We start from the raw sequence: 13386 nt of genomic DNA, 5'->3' as shown, positions 1-13386 counted from the left end.
ATTATATAAATTAAATATTAAAAGGTACTATTTTGCATGTTTATCTACATATTTAGACATAGAAAAATGTTTAAAAAAGAAACCAAATAAAAATAAATACAAAAAAAATAATAAACCAAAAGAAACATTTGAAAAACAAAAATAATAATAAAATAAACCAAAAAAAAAAAAGAAAAACACGTTTTATTTGGTCGGTCTTACCTAAATTTGGCACAGTAACAGTAACTTGATTATTTGAGCCAACATCTACAGTAGCAACACGATTTTTATCCACACTTGCAGGTTTAAAATCATCTGGAAAAGAATAAAAATATTAATGTTAGAAATAAATTTAAAACTGTGTATACGACATACTGATTTCATAAATAACATATTTATAATAAAACGGAAGTTGTTTTTAATTTCCTGCCAGACAAAAAATAAATTCCTTCAAAGTTGCTTTTTAAATTTTGCAAATAAACCCGATAAGCATTTGAAAAAAACTAGACAATAAACTAGACCTAGACTAAAGAATACATTATAGACAAAACTAAAGACTGGACTAAACTGTAGACTAAACTATAGAATAGACATTTACTAGATTATAATCTAAATTATAGACTGGACTATAGACTAAGCTATAGACTTGACTATTAATTAAACTATAGACAAGAATTTAGACTAGATTATAGATTTGACTATAGACTAGATTTTAAACTAGACTATATACTTGACTATAAACTAGTCTATAGACTACATAGACTCCAGACTAGACTAAAAACTAGACTATAAATTGGAATATATACTAGAATAGATTAAACTATAGACCATAGACTAAAGTATGGAATAGACTATACAGTAAACTTGACTATAGGCTAGACTATAGATTAAACTATAAACTGGATAGACTAGACTATAGACTTGACTATAGACTAGACTGTAGACTAGACTATAGACTTGACTACAGACTTGACTATATACTAAACTATAGACTAGACTATAGACTAGACTATAAACTAGACTATAGACTAGACTATAAACTAGACTATAGACTATACTATAGGCTATACTATAGACTAGACTATAGACTAGACTATAGACTAGACTATAGGCTAGACTATAGACTAGACTATAGGCTAGACTATACACTAGACTATAGGCTAGACTATACACTAGACTATAGACTAGACTATACACTAGACTATAGACTAGACTATAGACTAGACTATAGACTAGACTATAGACTAGACTATAGACTAGACTATAGACTAGACTATAGACTAGACTATAGACTAGATTATAGACTAGACTATAGACTAGACTATAGACTAGACTATAGATTAGACTATAGATTAGACTATAGACTAGACTATAGACTAGACTATAGACTAGACTATAGACTAGACTATAGACTAGACTATAGGCTAGACTATAGACTAGACTATAGACTAGACTATAGACTAGACTATAGACTAGACTATAGACTAGACTATAGACTAGACTATAGACTAGACTATAGACTAGACTATAGACTAGACTATAGACTAGACTATAGACTAGACTATAGACTAGACTATAGACTAGACTATAGACTAGACTATAGACTAGACTATAGACTAGACTATAGACTAGACTATAGACTAGACTATAGACTAGACTATAGACTAGACTATAGACTAGACTATAGACTAGACTATAGACTAGACTATAGACTAGACTATAGACTAGACTATAGACTAGACTATAGACTAGACTATAGACTAGACTATAGACTAGACTATAGACTAGACTATAGGCTATACTATAGGCTAGACTATAGACTGGACTATAAGACTAGACTATAGACTAGACTATAGACTAGACTATAGACTAGACTATAGACTAGACTATAGACTAGACTATAGACTAGACTATAGACTAGACTATAGACTAGACTATAGACTAGACTATAGACTAGACTTTTGTCTAGTCTATAGGCTAGACTATAGGCTAGACTATAGGCTAGACTATAGGCTAGACTATAGGCTATAGACTAGACTATAGACTAGACTATAGACTAGACTACAGACTAGACTATAGACTAGACTATAGACTAGACTATAGACTAGACTATAGACTAGACTATAGACTAGACTATAGACTAGACTATAGACTAGACTATAGACTAGACTATAGAAAAGACTATAGAAAAGACTATAGACTAGACTATAGACTAGACTATAGACTAGACTATAGACTAGACTATAGACTAGACTATAGACTAGACTACAGACTAGACTATAGACTAGACTATAGACTAGACTATAGACTAGACTATAGACTAGACTAGACTAGACTATAGACTAGACTATAGACTAGACTAGACTAAACTATAGACTAAACTATAGGCTAGACTATAGACTATACTATAGACTACTAGAAAATAGGGAAGACAGCCTATAGACTAGACAATAGAGTAGGCTAGACTATAATCTAGGATAAAGACTAGACTAGAATATAGAATAAACTATAGACTATAGACTAGACTATAGAAAAGACTATAGGCTAGACTATAGACTAGACTATAGACTTGACTATAGACTAGACCATAGGATTGACTATAGACTTTAAACTAGACTGTCGATTAGAATATAGACTAGACTTTAGATTATAGACTAGACTATATACTAGACTATACTATTGACAAGACTATAGACTAAACTACAGACTAGACTAAGCTATATACTAGATTATAGACTAAACTTTAGACTGGATTATAAACTAGACTATAAACTAGATTAAAGGCTAGACCAAAATCCTGACAATAGAATAGACTATATTATAAACTAAACTAAAGTCCAGACTATAAACTGTACTAAAGACTAGACTAAAGACTACACTAAACTAAACCCTAAAATGAACTATATACTATGCACTAGACTATAAACTAGACTACAGATTAGACTATAGACTAGATTAAAGACTAGACTATGGACTAGATTATAGGCTTGACTATAGACTGGATTATAGACTGAAGACTAGACCAAAAACTTGACTATAAACTAGACCATAGACTAGAATATAGAATAGACTATAGACCACGCTATTATTGATTATAGACTATAGACTAGACTTTATACTATAGACTATAGACTTGATTATAGACTATAGACTAGACTTTATACTAGACTATAGACTAGACTTTATACTAGACTATAGACTAGACTATAGACTAGACTATAGACTAGACTATAGACTAGACTATAGACTAGACTATAGACTAGACTATAGACTAGACTATAGACTAGACTATAGGCTAGACTATAGACTAGACTATAGACTAGACTATAGACTATACTATAGACTAGACTATAGACTAGACTATAGACTAGACTATAGACTAGACTATAGACTGGACTATAGACTAGACTATAGACTAAACTATAGACTAGACTATAGACTAGACTATAGACTAGACTATAGACTAGACTATAGACTAGACTATAGACTAGACTATAGACTAGACTATAGACTAGACTATAGACTAGACTATAGACTAGACTATAGACTAGACTATAGACTAGACTATAGACTAGACTATAGACTAGACTATAGACTAGACTATAGACTAGACTATAGACTAGACTATAGACTAAACTATAGACTAGACTATAGACTAGACTATACACTAGACTATAGACTAGACTATAGACTAGACTATAGACTAGACTATAGATTAGACTAGACTAGTCTAGTCTATAGTCTAGTATAAAGTCTAGTCTATAATCAAACTAGAAAAAACTACTAACAAAGAAGATGACGGGTTTGGAAAGATCATTTTAAAATTAACAACAAATATTGAGAAAATTAAAACATTTATATTTCTACTTACATTTAATCGTATGAAATGCATTCGTTGTATTTTTATTATTAAATGTACATCCCAATTTTAGCTCACGCACCTCATCGCCAATATTTATACGTTCGCCCAATGATGTCTTTTGTTTCATCATCATCGCTGGTTGAGAGGAAGATGAGAAGTTTGTAAAATTGTTAATGTTGGCACTATTGGTATGTGAAGGAGGATTACTATTGTGGTTATGATTATTAATTTGATTATATTGCTGCTGCTGATGGTATTGATGCTGTTGTTGTTGTTGCTGCTGCTGATATGATGATGACGACGAATGATGAAATGACGATGAGGATGATGAAGACTTTTGTGTTGAATTTGGTGAAAAGGTTGTTTTAGAAAAAGTTGTAGCAATATCGTCACTGGTGGTCGTAGCACCGCCAGCTGCTCCTGCACCACCCCCACCACTAAAACCAGTGTCGCTTTTAAAGGCGCCACTGCGTTGTTGATAACTATAACTGTGGCCTTGTGAAAGATATTCTGTGCCAACACCCGCACCACTGCCACCGATGACTCCTTGAAAGGAGCCACCACTTTGTTGAAATGCTGTTGAGTTCGATGTTGAAGCTGTGGCTAATGCTAATGTTGATTGTTGTTGTTGCTGTAGTAGTTGCTGCTGTTGCTGTTGTTTCGTTGATTTTGTAGACTTTTTACTGCGTTTCACCGAAGTACCGGTAGCTTTGGCTTTTAGCTTTTGTAGCGCTGAAGCAGAATTTGAAGATTTCGGAATTTTTTGGCTGTTTATAGGGTTTGGTGTAAGCAATTTTTAAAAAATTGCCCACCAATAACCACCTTTTTTGAGTAGAAAAATTATAGTACAAGTGTTTGTTTTAAAAAAAAAAATGTGTTTTGGTTTTGCTTATATTTTGTTGTTTAGCTTTTTCGAGCTAATTGTTGCCGAGTGCTTTTATTTTGTGGTATTTCTTTTTATTAAAGGATGTTTTGAGTACTTAATTCCGTGTTGAAAATATCATTGATTTCATTTTTAGGGGGTTTAAGGAATTAAGGAATACATCAAAAATATTGTTAGAAATATTTACATATTATGTTCACATTTTAGATTTTTTTAACTTTTTTGATTTACATTTGCAATCATTTTGTTGGTTTGTTTGCTGTTAGGAAATTTTTTTTATAAATTTTAAAATTTTTTTACAATTTTTTGTTCATTTTTAAAAGTTTTGGAATTTCATTGCATTTTGTAAACAAAAGCCTAATCTATAATCTAGTTTATAGCAAATACTAATCTATGGTCTAGTCTACAGTCTATGATATAGTCTAGACTATAGTCTAGTCAATGGTCCAGTCTATAGTACAGTTTATAGTATCGTCTATAGTACAGTCTATGGTATATTCTATGTCTAGTCTATAGTATAGTTTATAGTCTACTGTCTAGTCTATAGTCCACTATATAGTCTAGTTTATTGTCTAGTCTAAGGTTTAATCGATAGTATAGTCTATAGTCTAATCTCTACAATTGTCTATATTCTAATCTATAGTCTAGTCATTAGTCTAATCTATAGTATAGTCTAGTCTATACTCTAGTCTATAGTCCACTCTCTAGTATTGTCTATAGTCTAATCTATAGTATCTATGTCTAGTCTATGGTATTCTCGATATTCCAATTCAACATCTATTCCTTTAAAAGTTACTCATTCAACTCCTTTTAAATCCCTTCTTTACCCTGAAAGTTGCAGTCAATACTCAGAAACTATGTCTAATCTATGGTGTTCTCGACATTCCAATTCAACATCTAGTCTATGAATATAGTATGGAGCCTCTGTTCCTTTAAAAGTTCCCCTTGCAAATTCTCTTAAAAAGACTCCTTTAACCTGATAGTTGCACTTAGTACTCAGAAACTTCTAAAAGGAAAAACTTCTGCCAATTAATTTAATTAAATTTAACAAAAACAAATATGGGTCAAATACTATGTTTCCTTTCCTTAACAAACTTCAAATGGCCAACTAAAATAAAATCTCAATAATTAAATAGAAACACACAAAATATAATACATTAAACTCATCTTACAAAAAATTAACATTTTTAGCAAATAATTTAAAGTTTTTACACAAAATTCTATTAAATAAATAACTAAAAGAATTTAATATTAAATAAATTGTGTTAAAAAAATCAAGGAAAGAATAAAACACAAACCAAACAATTTTAACCACCCACACAGACAACTCCCACGCATAACCTTAAAAAAAAAAAACAACGACAAACAACAACAACAAAGAAAAACCTCAACAAAATTGAGTCAATTAAAATAGAATGCATTTTTATATACTCAATATATTTGTTCTTGTTGTTACTGTTGCTAGTAGTTTTATTGTTGTTTTTATTTGTGCTGCTGCTGCCTATCATTTGACAATACAGAACATGTTTAATCATATTTCTGCTAAAAACATTAATAATAAAAAAAAAACGAACAAACACTCACACACACTCATACTCCTTAACTATTTTTAAAACACCTGAGGATTTTTTTAAAAATAAAAAAATAAAAAACTATTTTTAACTAAAAGAATCTGCAACTAATAAAACTTAAGAAAACGCAAAGAAATGTTTAACATATGTTTGCAAAAAAGTAATAGAAATCTTTAAAAAATATGCTTTTCTTCTTAATGCCTGAAATTCCACACTTTTGCTTTTTTTTTTTCTTAATTTGTTGTTGTTCTTTAGATATTCAAATTAATTATTTTATTTTATTGTTAATAAATTTAATTTGTTTTTTTTTTTTAACGAAAACACACTTCACTTTTTTATATATAAAATTATTTTTTTTTTTTTAAGATTCACTTGTATTTACCGCGCCGTTCACAAGATAATTTGATGTGGTAATTTTTGTTGTTGTTACATATAGAAAATTTGACATTTCTGTGAGGTTTTTTTCTTTCTTCTTTTTCTTATAAAAAGTATGCGAAGAGAGCCAAGTAATGATGACAAATCGTGGTGTAAGAAAAAAAAAGAGAGTAAACTTTGGAAGATGCCACTGAGTTTAAGGGAAAATCGCTAAAAGTGCTACTTATTAGAAACGATACCAAGATCAATAGGAAATTTCCATAAATTTACGAGTTTTTATAGAAGTTAAACAAGTTATGGAATGATATTTATTTTTTTATAGTAGATTGTTTATGTAGAATTGTACCTCAATCCCGATATCAAGCAATTTACTGTAGAAAATCTGACTTTCTGAAGAGGTTTTATATGGGGCTGAAGTGGAGGAACTTATTTATTTAGCTCTAAAGCTATGTTCAGAAAGTCCGATTGGATGGCGACTAGGTGATAATCTATTCAACAATTTCCCATATAAAATCGGTAGTTTTCGGTAGAGCATGTGCAACTCCGTTCCGCTGAAAGATTTTATCTACTCCAACTCGCAGACAAAGATGAAAAGAGAACTAAAAGCATATAATTGTCTCAATGTTTCTAATCTATCAATAAGCTCTATTATGCACTTCATACAGTTAAGCAAACGATCGAAAAAAGGTATTCGAACAACGAGTGGAACGATATGTTCCGTTTTATTTCAATGATTTACGATTGTTTTTGTAAGTTCATAATATTGTGACGAAAGAAAATACTGGGCAAATAACTCTAAGAAATCATAATATATAGGTCCATTCTCCTAGCATATACATTAAACAAGCTCTCAACCAACCTATTCCGGGATGCCTTGGTTTGGACTATAGAGTACAGATGATTTAAATCAGAGGGAGTCATTAGATCTTTGGTACCGAAATACATACAAATACATTATATATTAATTTAAAAAATAACTCAGTGATACTAAAAGTTTCATTGGGATGTCTTCTTTTTGGACAATGTGATATAAAACCTATCCACATTCATTATCGATTTGGATGAAGAAGTTTATAACTAACGAGTTGCCTTTGAGTGATTACATTCCTCTATATGCTTATTTAAGAAAGATCACAGTAAGTAACAGCCAATATTGGTCTAAGTTATGGACGAACGGTAGTTATATTTTCGCGATGTGAAGGCGTAAGTACGATTAATCCCATGAGACACGCTGACGTAGACATCTTCAACCAAGCTGGCTGCCTACAAAGGTCCAAGCATGTCAGACGATTCATAGGACAAGTATGATGATCTGCTTCCCACATAAATATCCTTCTACTAAAGGTAGTAATTTTATCGCGATCTGAAGTTATAAGATAAATCCTATGAGCCAAGCTTATGGAAAAATCTCTATTCAGGCTGGCTATCTCCAAAGACTCAACCATGTCAGACGTGGCCGTAATTTTTTGGCCACATTGGAATCGCAATTACGCGATATGATGGCTTAAGTACAATGAATCCCATGAGCCATGCTGGCTGCCTCCAAAAGTCTATGAACAGTCGACTGTTTCCAGTCATTGAGATAGGCTAATCAGTTACAATCCTTTAGTAAAGGCAGAAGATGATAAGCCTGTTGCTTATGCATCTAGCGGCTGGATGGTTCAAGAGGCATATTAAGTCATTTACTTGAACGTATAAGCCTTTTGCGTTATTTTCCAAGCTAGTTTTTAAGGTCTCTAGTAGAAAGTGCAATGCTGGAAGCGGTCCTGGTAAGTGGGAGTGTTCATTGAGCAAGGTCGATTGCTACCCAACTGATCCAAAAGATCCAACAGGACTTCTGGCGTTTCTTCATAAGGACCCTTATATACAAAACCATTTACATTAGACAGAAGGGAATATTGCGGCCAAATTGTGTTTTTTTATGTGCTGCCCGTTGATTCACCATAATAAAGTCTTAGTTCTGCGAGACCTTAGTGATGATGTTGTATCTGAGACCAAAATCTCCATTCAGTAATCTAGTCTGGGATCGAGTTTTTCCCTTTGACAGCGTTATATGACTTGCTTTTCGGAACCCTGGTAATGCTTCCCAGTGGCAAGCAAAATTCAGTGAGTCAGTCTTTGCTTTAATATACCCAGGATTGAAGGTTATTGAAAAACCTTGGCCCGCTTTTGCCTTTAAATATTAGTAGCAATTTAAAAAATTATTTAATCTATTAAATTCTATAGACTTCTATCAAGGTAATCCACTAAAATAGCGTTTTTATTATTATAATCACTTAAAGTTTCATAATATTAATAAACTCTGTGGGTTTGGCCAATTTAAGACCTTAACTCGATATTGGCCCCTTAGGTGTAGGGTATAATATGGTCGTTGAACTATTTAAAATTCAAGATCCTGTATATTTCAGCTGATTTTCTCACTCAAACACATTTTCCTCAATTGGGCATCACCATTTTTACTTCAAATACTTTAAGAGCGACAGACAAAGAGCATATTAAAATTACTCTATAGTTGTTTTTGTACATACAAAGAAGAAGCAAAAACAGTGTTGAATATGAACAAAAAAAAATTATCAGGGGGGAGGTATTGAACAAAAAAAAATACCAAAAGTAATGAACGTCAAAAAAACCCAACAACAATAATACGTACGCAAGACAACACAGCTGGCTGGCTGGTTGATTGTGTTTTTTTCTTTTTCTTCTAAATGTGTGTGCTCCACAGTGTGAAACACGAAAAAAAATTGTTGAACTTTTTTTTCTTTTTTTCGTCAAACTAATGATGGAGCACAAGGGGTGATGCAACGCGTAAGGGGACAGGAGTTGGGATTTTTTTATAATAAAGTGGCTCGACAACGTTAACGCAAGCAATTCACAACGTAACAAATCAACACAGGCTCAAAAATGAAACCAACATCAAAATTTTTGTGAGGAACGAAAATTATTCCCGTAAAATGAAGAACTTTCACAATTTTTTGTAATATTTTTAACAAAAACACTTTAATTGCAATAATTTCCTAGATTCTTTATGTTCAATCACATTTTTTTTAATTTTTGCATATTTTTTTGTAGTTTTCTTCTTTTTTTAGGTGCCACAACATTTTCACTTTTTTTCATTGATTTTCAACTGGTTAACTTTTTGGTACACTTTTGTCTTGCTTATTTTAGTTAATAACATTAAGAATTATTTTATTTGTGTTAGTTTACCGTAAAGAAAACACTTTTTACTTTTGTTTGCAATAAATTTTATGAAATTTTGAAGGATTTTTATAAATTTAAATAATTTTATTTTACGACTTTACACAATTCTACCGTGAGCACTTTCGAATTTTTTTATTTCTTTTCACGTCAGCTAGTTAAGTTTGACATTTCAACGGTATAGTTAAATGGTGTGTTGCCAGATTGGGGTGAAGTATTTGCAAAAAGGTTACCAGAGAAAAGGGAAAATGACAGCATGTGAGGGAATTTTTTAAAGTATTTGTTTTGTATTAAATTATTCAGTTACAGAATACTAAATAGATAGATAGATAGATAGATAGATAGATAGATAGATAGATAGATAGATAGATAGATAGATAGATAGATAGATAGATAGATAGATAAAAGATATATAGGTAGATAGATAGATAGATATATAGATAATTTGTTAAACTATTAAATTGTCATTAATAAAACACCGAATTTCATGAATCTTTTAGCATTTAGAGAATAGGAGCTAGACATTCAGAATTCTGTATTTGGAACATAAAGCTTTATAATATAAAGTTTATATACATATAATATGAAGTTTATATAAAGACGGAATGAAAGTGGTTCAAAATTTATCAAACCGAGTATCCAAACTGCTAATTTTAAATTTTATATTACGGGGTCAAAACTTTATATATACAACATTAAATTATTAAAAAGTTATGTTGAAAGTTTGAACTAACATAGACTAAAAATATAGTATAGTCTATGGTCTTGACAATAGGCCTGACTCACTCTATAGTCTTGTCTGTATTAACTATAGTTCGGCTTAAAAAACTTTGCTATTGTCCAGTTTTAGGTAAGGACTGTAGTCTTCGCTATAGCCAAGACTTTAATCAGGACTATAGTCTATAATTTAACCTACAATATTGACGATAGTCCAGTCTATAGTTTAACTATAATCCTGTCTATAGTCTTGACTATCTATAACATTTTTAACAGTAAACAAAAGATTAAATGTATTTAAAATTATATAATTTTTATCCAAAATCCCTTTAATAACATATTTATTATAAAATATTAATAAAATAAAGTTAATTTTTAAAAATAATTAAAGTGAAAAATAAATAAATGTTATTTTCTCGGAATAACGGTTAACGTTTTTCAAATAACCACAATCTGGTAACATTTAGTCATGTCTTTGTTAATTTTGACATTTCTCTTATGATTTAAATTGAAACACAAGGTAAATTGAAATAAAAAGAAAAACTATTTAAATAAAATAATAATTAAGAATTAAAATAAATATATTAATACAATTAACTAAATTGTATTTTAAAAATATTTTAATTTGATCTTGAGTTAAAAGGGAAGAGTATTTTATAATAATGTATAAAAAAGAAGATAATACTTTGTTATAATTAGAATATGCAAATACGATAAAATTTTCCATTCCAATGGAAAATAGTCCATTTGGAGCAGCTGCTACAAAATCTAACCCTCCATTTTCTGAGTCTTTTGCATTACTTGTCTTAATTGAGGAAATGAAGATTTCGTTTGTGGTGGATGTAGTCTGGAGCATAAATTGATAAAAGGTTCATATAATGAAGGTCTTTCCATGGCATTAACCGTATAATGTTTTATACGTTCGCGGGAACACCAAGAATTGGCACGATTTAGTATTAGTTCTACGGGATCAGCTTGATTTGTGCTGGCTGCGGTTGTGTGGGCGAGGGTGGTGTATCTTTACGTCTGGCACGCATATTGGCTAAAACTATAATGGGTACTTCCTTTTTCTCCTTGTTTTTATCAATATCCTGTTTGATATCCGCCAGCATGTCTAAACTTTGAGGATCGGTGGGATCATAGACCAAAACATAACCATCGGGAAAGTATAAATAGTGACGGGGCAGTTGGGCTTTACCCTGTAAACCTGCTGAGTCATAGATGCGTAAAGTTTCTCTAGTACCACGGCCGGTGTCCACACTGGCCACATAGATATCTTCGATGGTAGGATGAATTTCCTAAAGTAACATTTTACCATAAAGAATCAAACGTTTATATATTTTTTGTTATTCAAAAACACTTACAGTCTCCATATTAACATTTCCATAGATTAATTGTTCCAACAAAGCAGTTTTGCCCACACCTTTCATGCCACATATCATTACCTTGCCCACTTTACCTATTTTTGCCGTAAGCATGTTGTTTATTTATTTAAATTAACTTTTTTAATATTTTTTATGTATAAATTAATTATTTTCTTATTTATTATATTAAAAACTAAAATAAATTGTAATTTTCTTGTTAACGAAGTGAAATTTGTTATTTTTTGTTTATTTAGTTCACTGAGAGAGAGAGAGAGTGTGAGTCAGCTGTTAACCAGTGTTGGTTAACGTGATTATATGCACATTATTCTAAAGAAGAAGAAGAAGCATTGGTAAAAGTTGAAGGTGCCAGATGTAAGGAAAGTAAAAATCTGTTATTTAAAAAAAAACTAACCAATAAACTACTGGCTAACTAACTAACTAACTAACTAACTAACTAACTAACTAACTAACTAACTACTAACTAACTAACTAACTAACTAACTAACTAACTAACTAACTAACTAACTACAACTAACTACTAACTAACTAACTAACTACTAACTAACTAACTAACTACTAACTAACTAACTAACTAACTAACTAACTAACTAACTACTAACTAACTAACTAACTAACTAACTAACTAACTACTAACTAACTAACTACTAACTAACTAACTAACTAACTAACTAACTAACTAACTAACTAACTAACTAACTAACTAACTAACTAACTAACGTAACTAACTAACTAACTACTAACTAACTACTAACTAACTAACTAACTAACTAACTAACTAACTAACTAACTAACTAACTAACTAACTAACTAACTACTAACTAACTAACTAACTAACTAACTAACTACTAACTAACTAACTAACTAACTAACTACTAACTAACTAACTAACTAACTAACTAACTAACTAACTAACTAACTAACTAACTAACTAACTAACTAACTAACTAACTAACTAACTACTAACTACTACTAACTAACTAACTAACTACTACTAACTACTAACTAACTAACTAACTAACTAACTAACGAACTAAACTAACTAACTAACTAACTAACTAACTAACTAACTAACTACTAACTAACTAACTAACTAACTAACTAACTAACTAACTAACTAACTAACTAACTAACTAACTAACTAACTAACTAACTAACTAACTAACTAACTAACTAACTAACTAACTAACTAACTAACTAACTAACTAACTAACTAACTAACTAACTAACTAACTAACTAACTTAACTAACTAACTAACTAACTAACTAACCTTACTACTAACTAACTAACTAACTACTAACTAACTAACTAACAACTAACTAACTAACTAACTAACTAACTAACTAACTAACTAACTAACTAACTAACTAACTAACTAACTAACTAACTAACTAACTAACTAACTAACTAACTAACTAACT

General features: G+C 30.6%; 2 protein-coding genes across 3 annotated transcripts in view; both read right to left on the bottom strand.

Moving 5' to 3' along the window:
- The window catches only part of LOC119607715 (ell-associated factor Eaf), a 33014-nt gene extending 22985 nt beyond the window's left edge, over positions 1 to 10029 (bottom strand). Inside the window, exons 1-3 of one of the 2 annotated variants that reach the window (XM_037961791.1) lie at positions 9875 to 10029; positions 3851 to 4983; positions 202 to 294 (exon numbers count right to left, since the gene is read on the bottom strand). In XM_037961791.1, coding sequence (XP_037817719.1) covers positions 202 to 294; positions 3851 to 3974 — 217 coding nt within the window. In that variant the 5' untranslated portion in view covers positions 3975 to 4983; positions 9875 to 10029. The remainder of the gene's footprint in view (positions 1 to 201; positions 295 to 3850; positions 4984 to 9874) is intronic. The other variant, XM_037961790.1, reaches the window with a different exon arrangement.
- A 1078-nt stretch (positions 10030 to 11107) lies between these two features.
- On the bottom strand, positions 11108 to 12226 carry LOC119607718 (NF-kappa-B inhibitor-interacting Ras-like protein). The gene is given in 3 exon segments (XM_037961795.1): positions 11108 to 11577; positions 11580 to 11880; positions 11947 to 12226. Coding segments are annotated over 3 exon segments (642 nt in total). The 5' UTR covers positions 12061 to 12226; the 3' UTR covers positions 11108 to 11350.
- Positions 12227 to 13386: the final 1160 nt, after the last annotated feature.

The sequence above is a fragment of the Lucilia sericata genome, unplaced genomic scaffold (assembly GCF_015586225.1).
Source record: "Lucilia sericata isolate MDLA Ls3-8-SP2 unplaced genomic scaffold, ASM1558622v1 Contig000736F_arrow, whole genome shotgun sequence".
Lineage (NCBI taxonomy): Eukaryota > Metazoa > Arthropoda > Insecta > Diptera > Calliphoridae > Lucilia > Lucilia sericata.
This window is presented reverse-complemented; position numbering and strand designations above follow the sequence as displayed.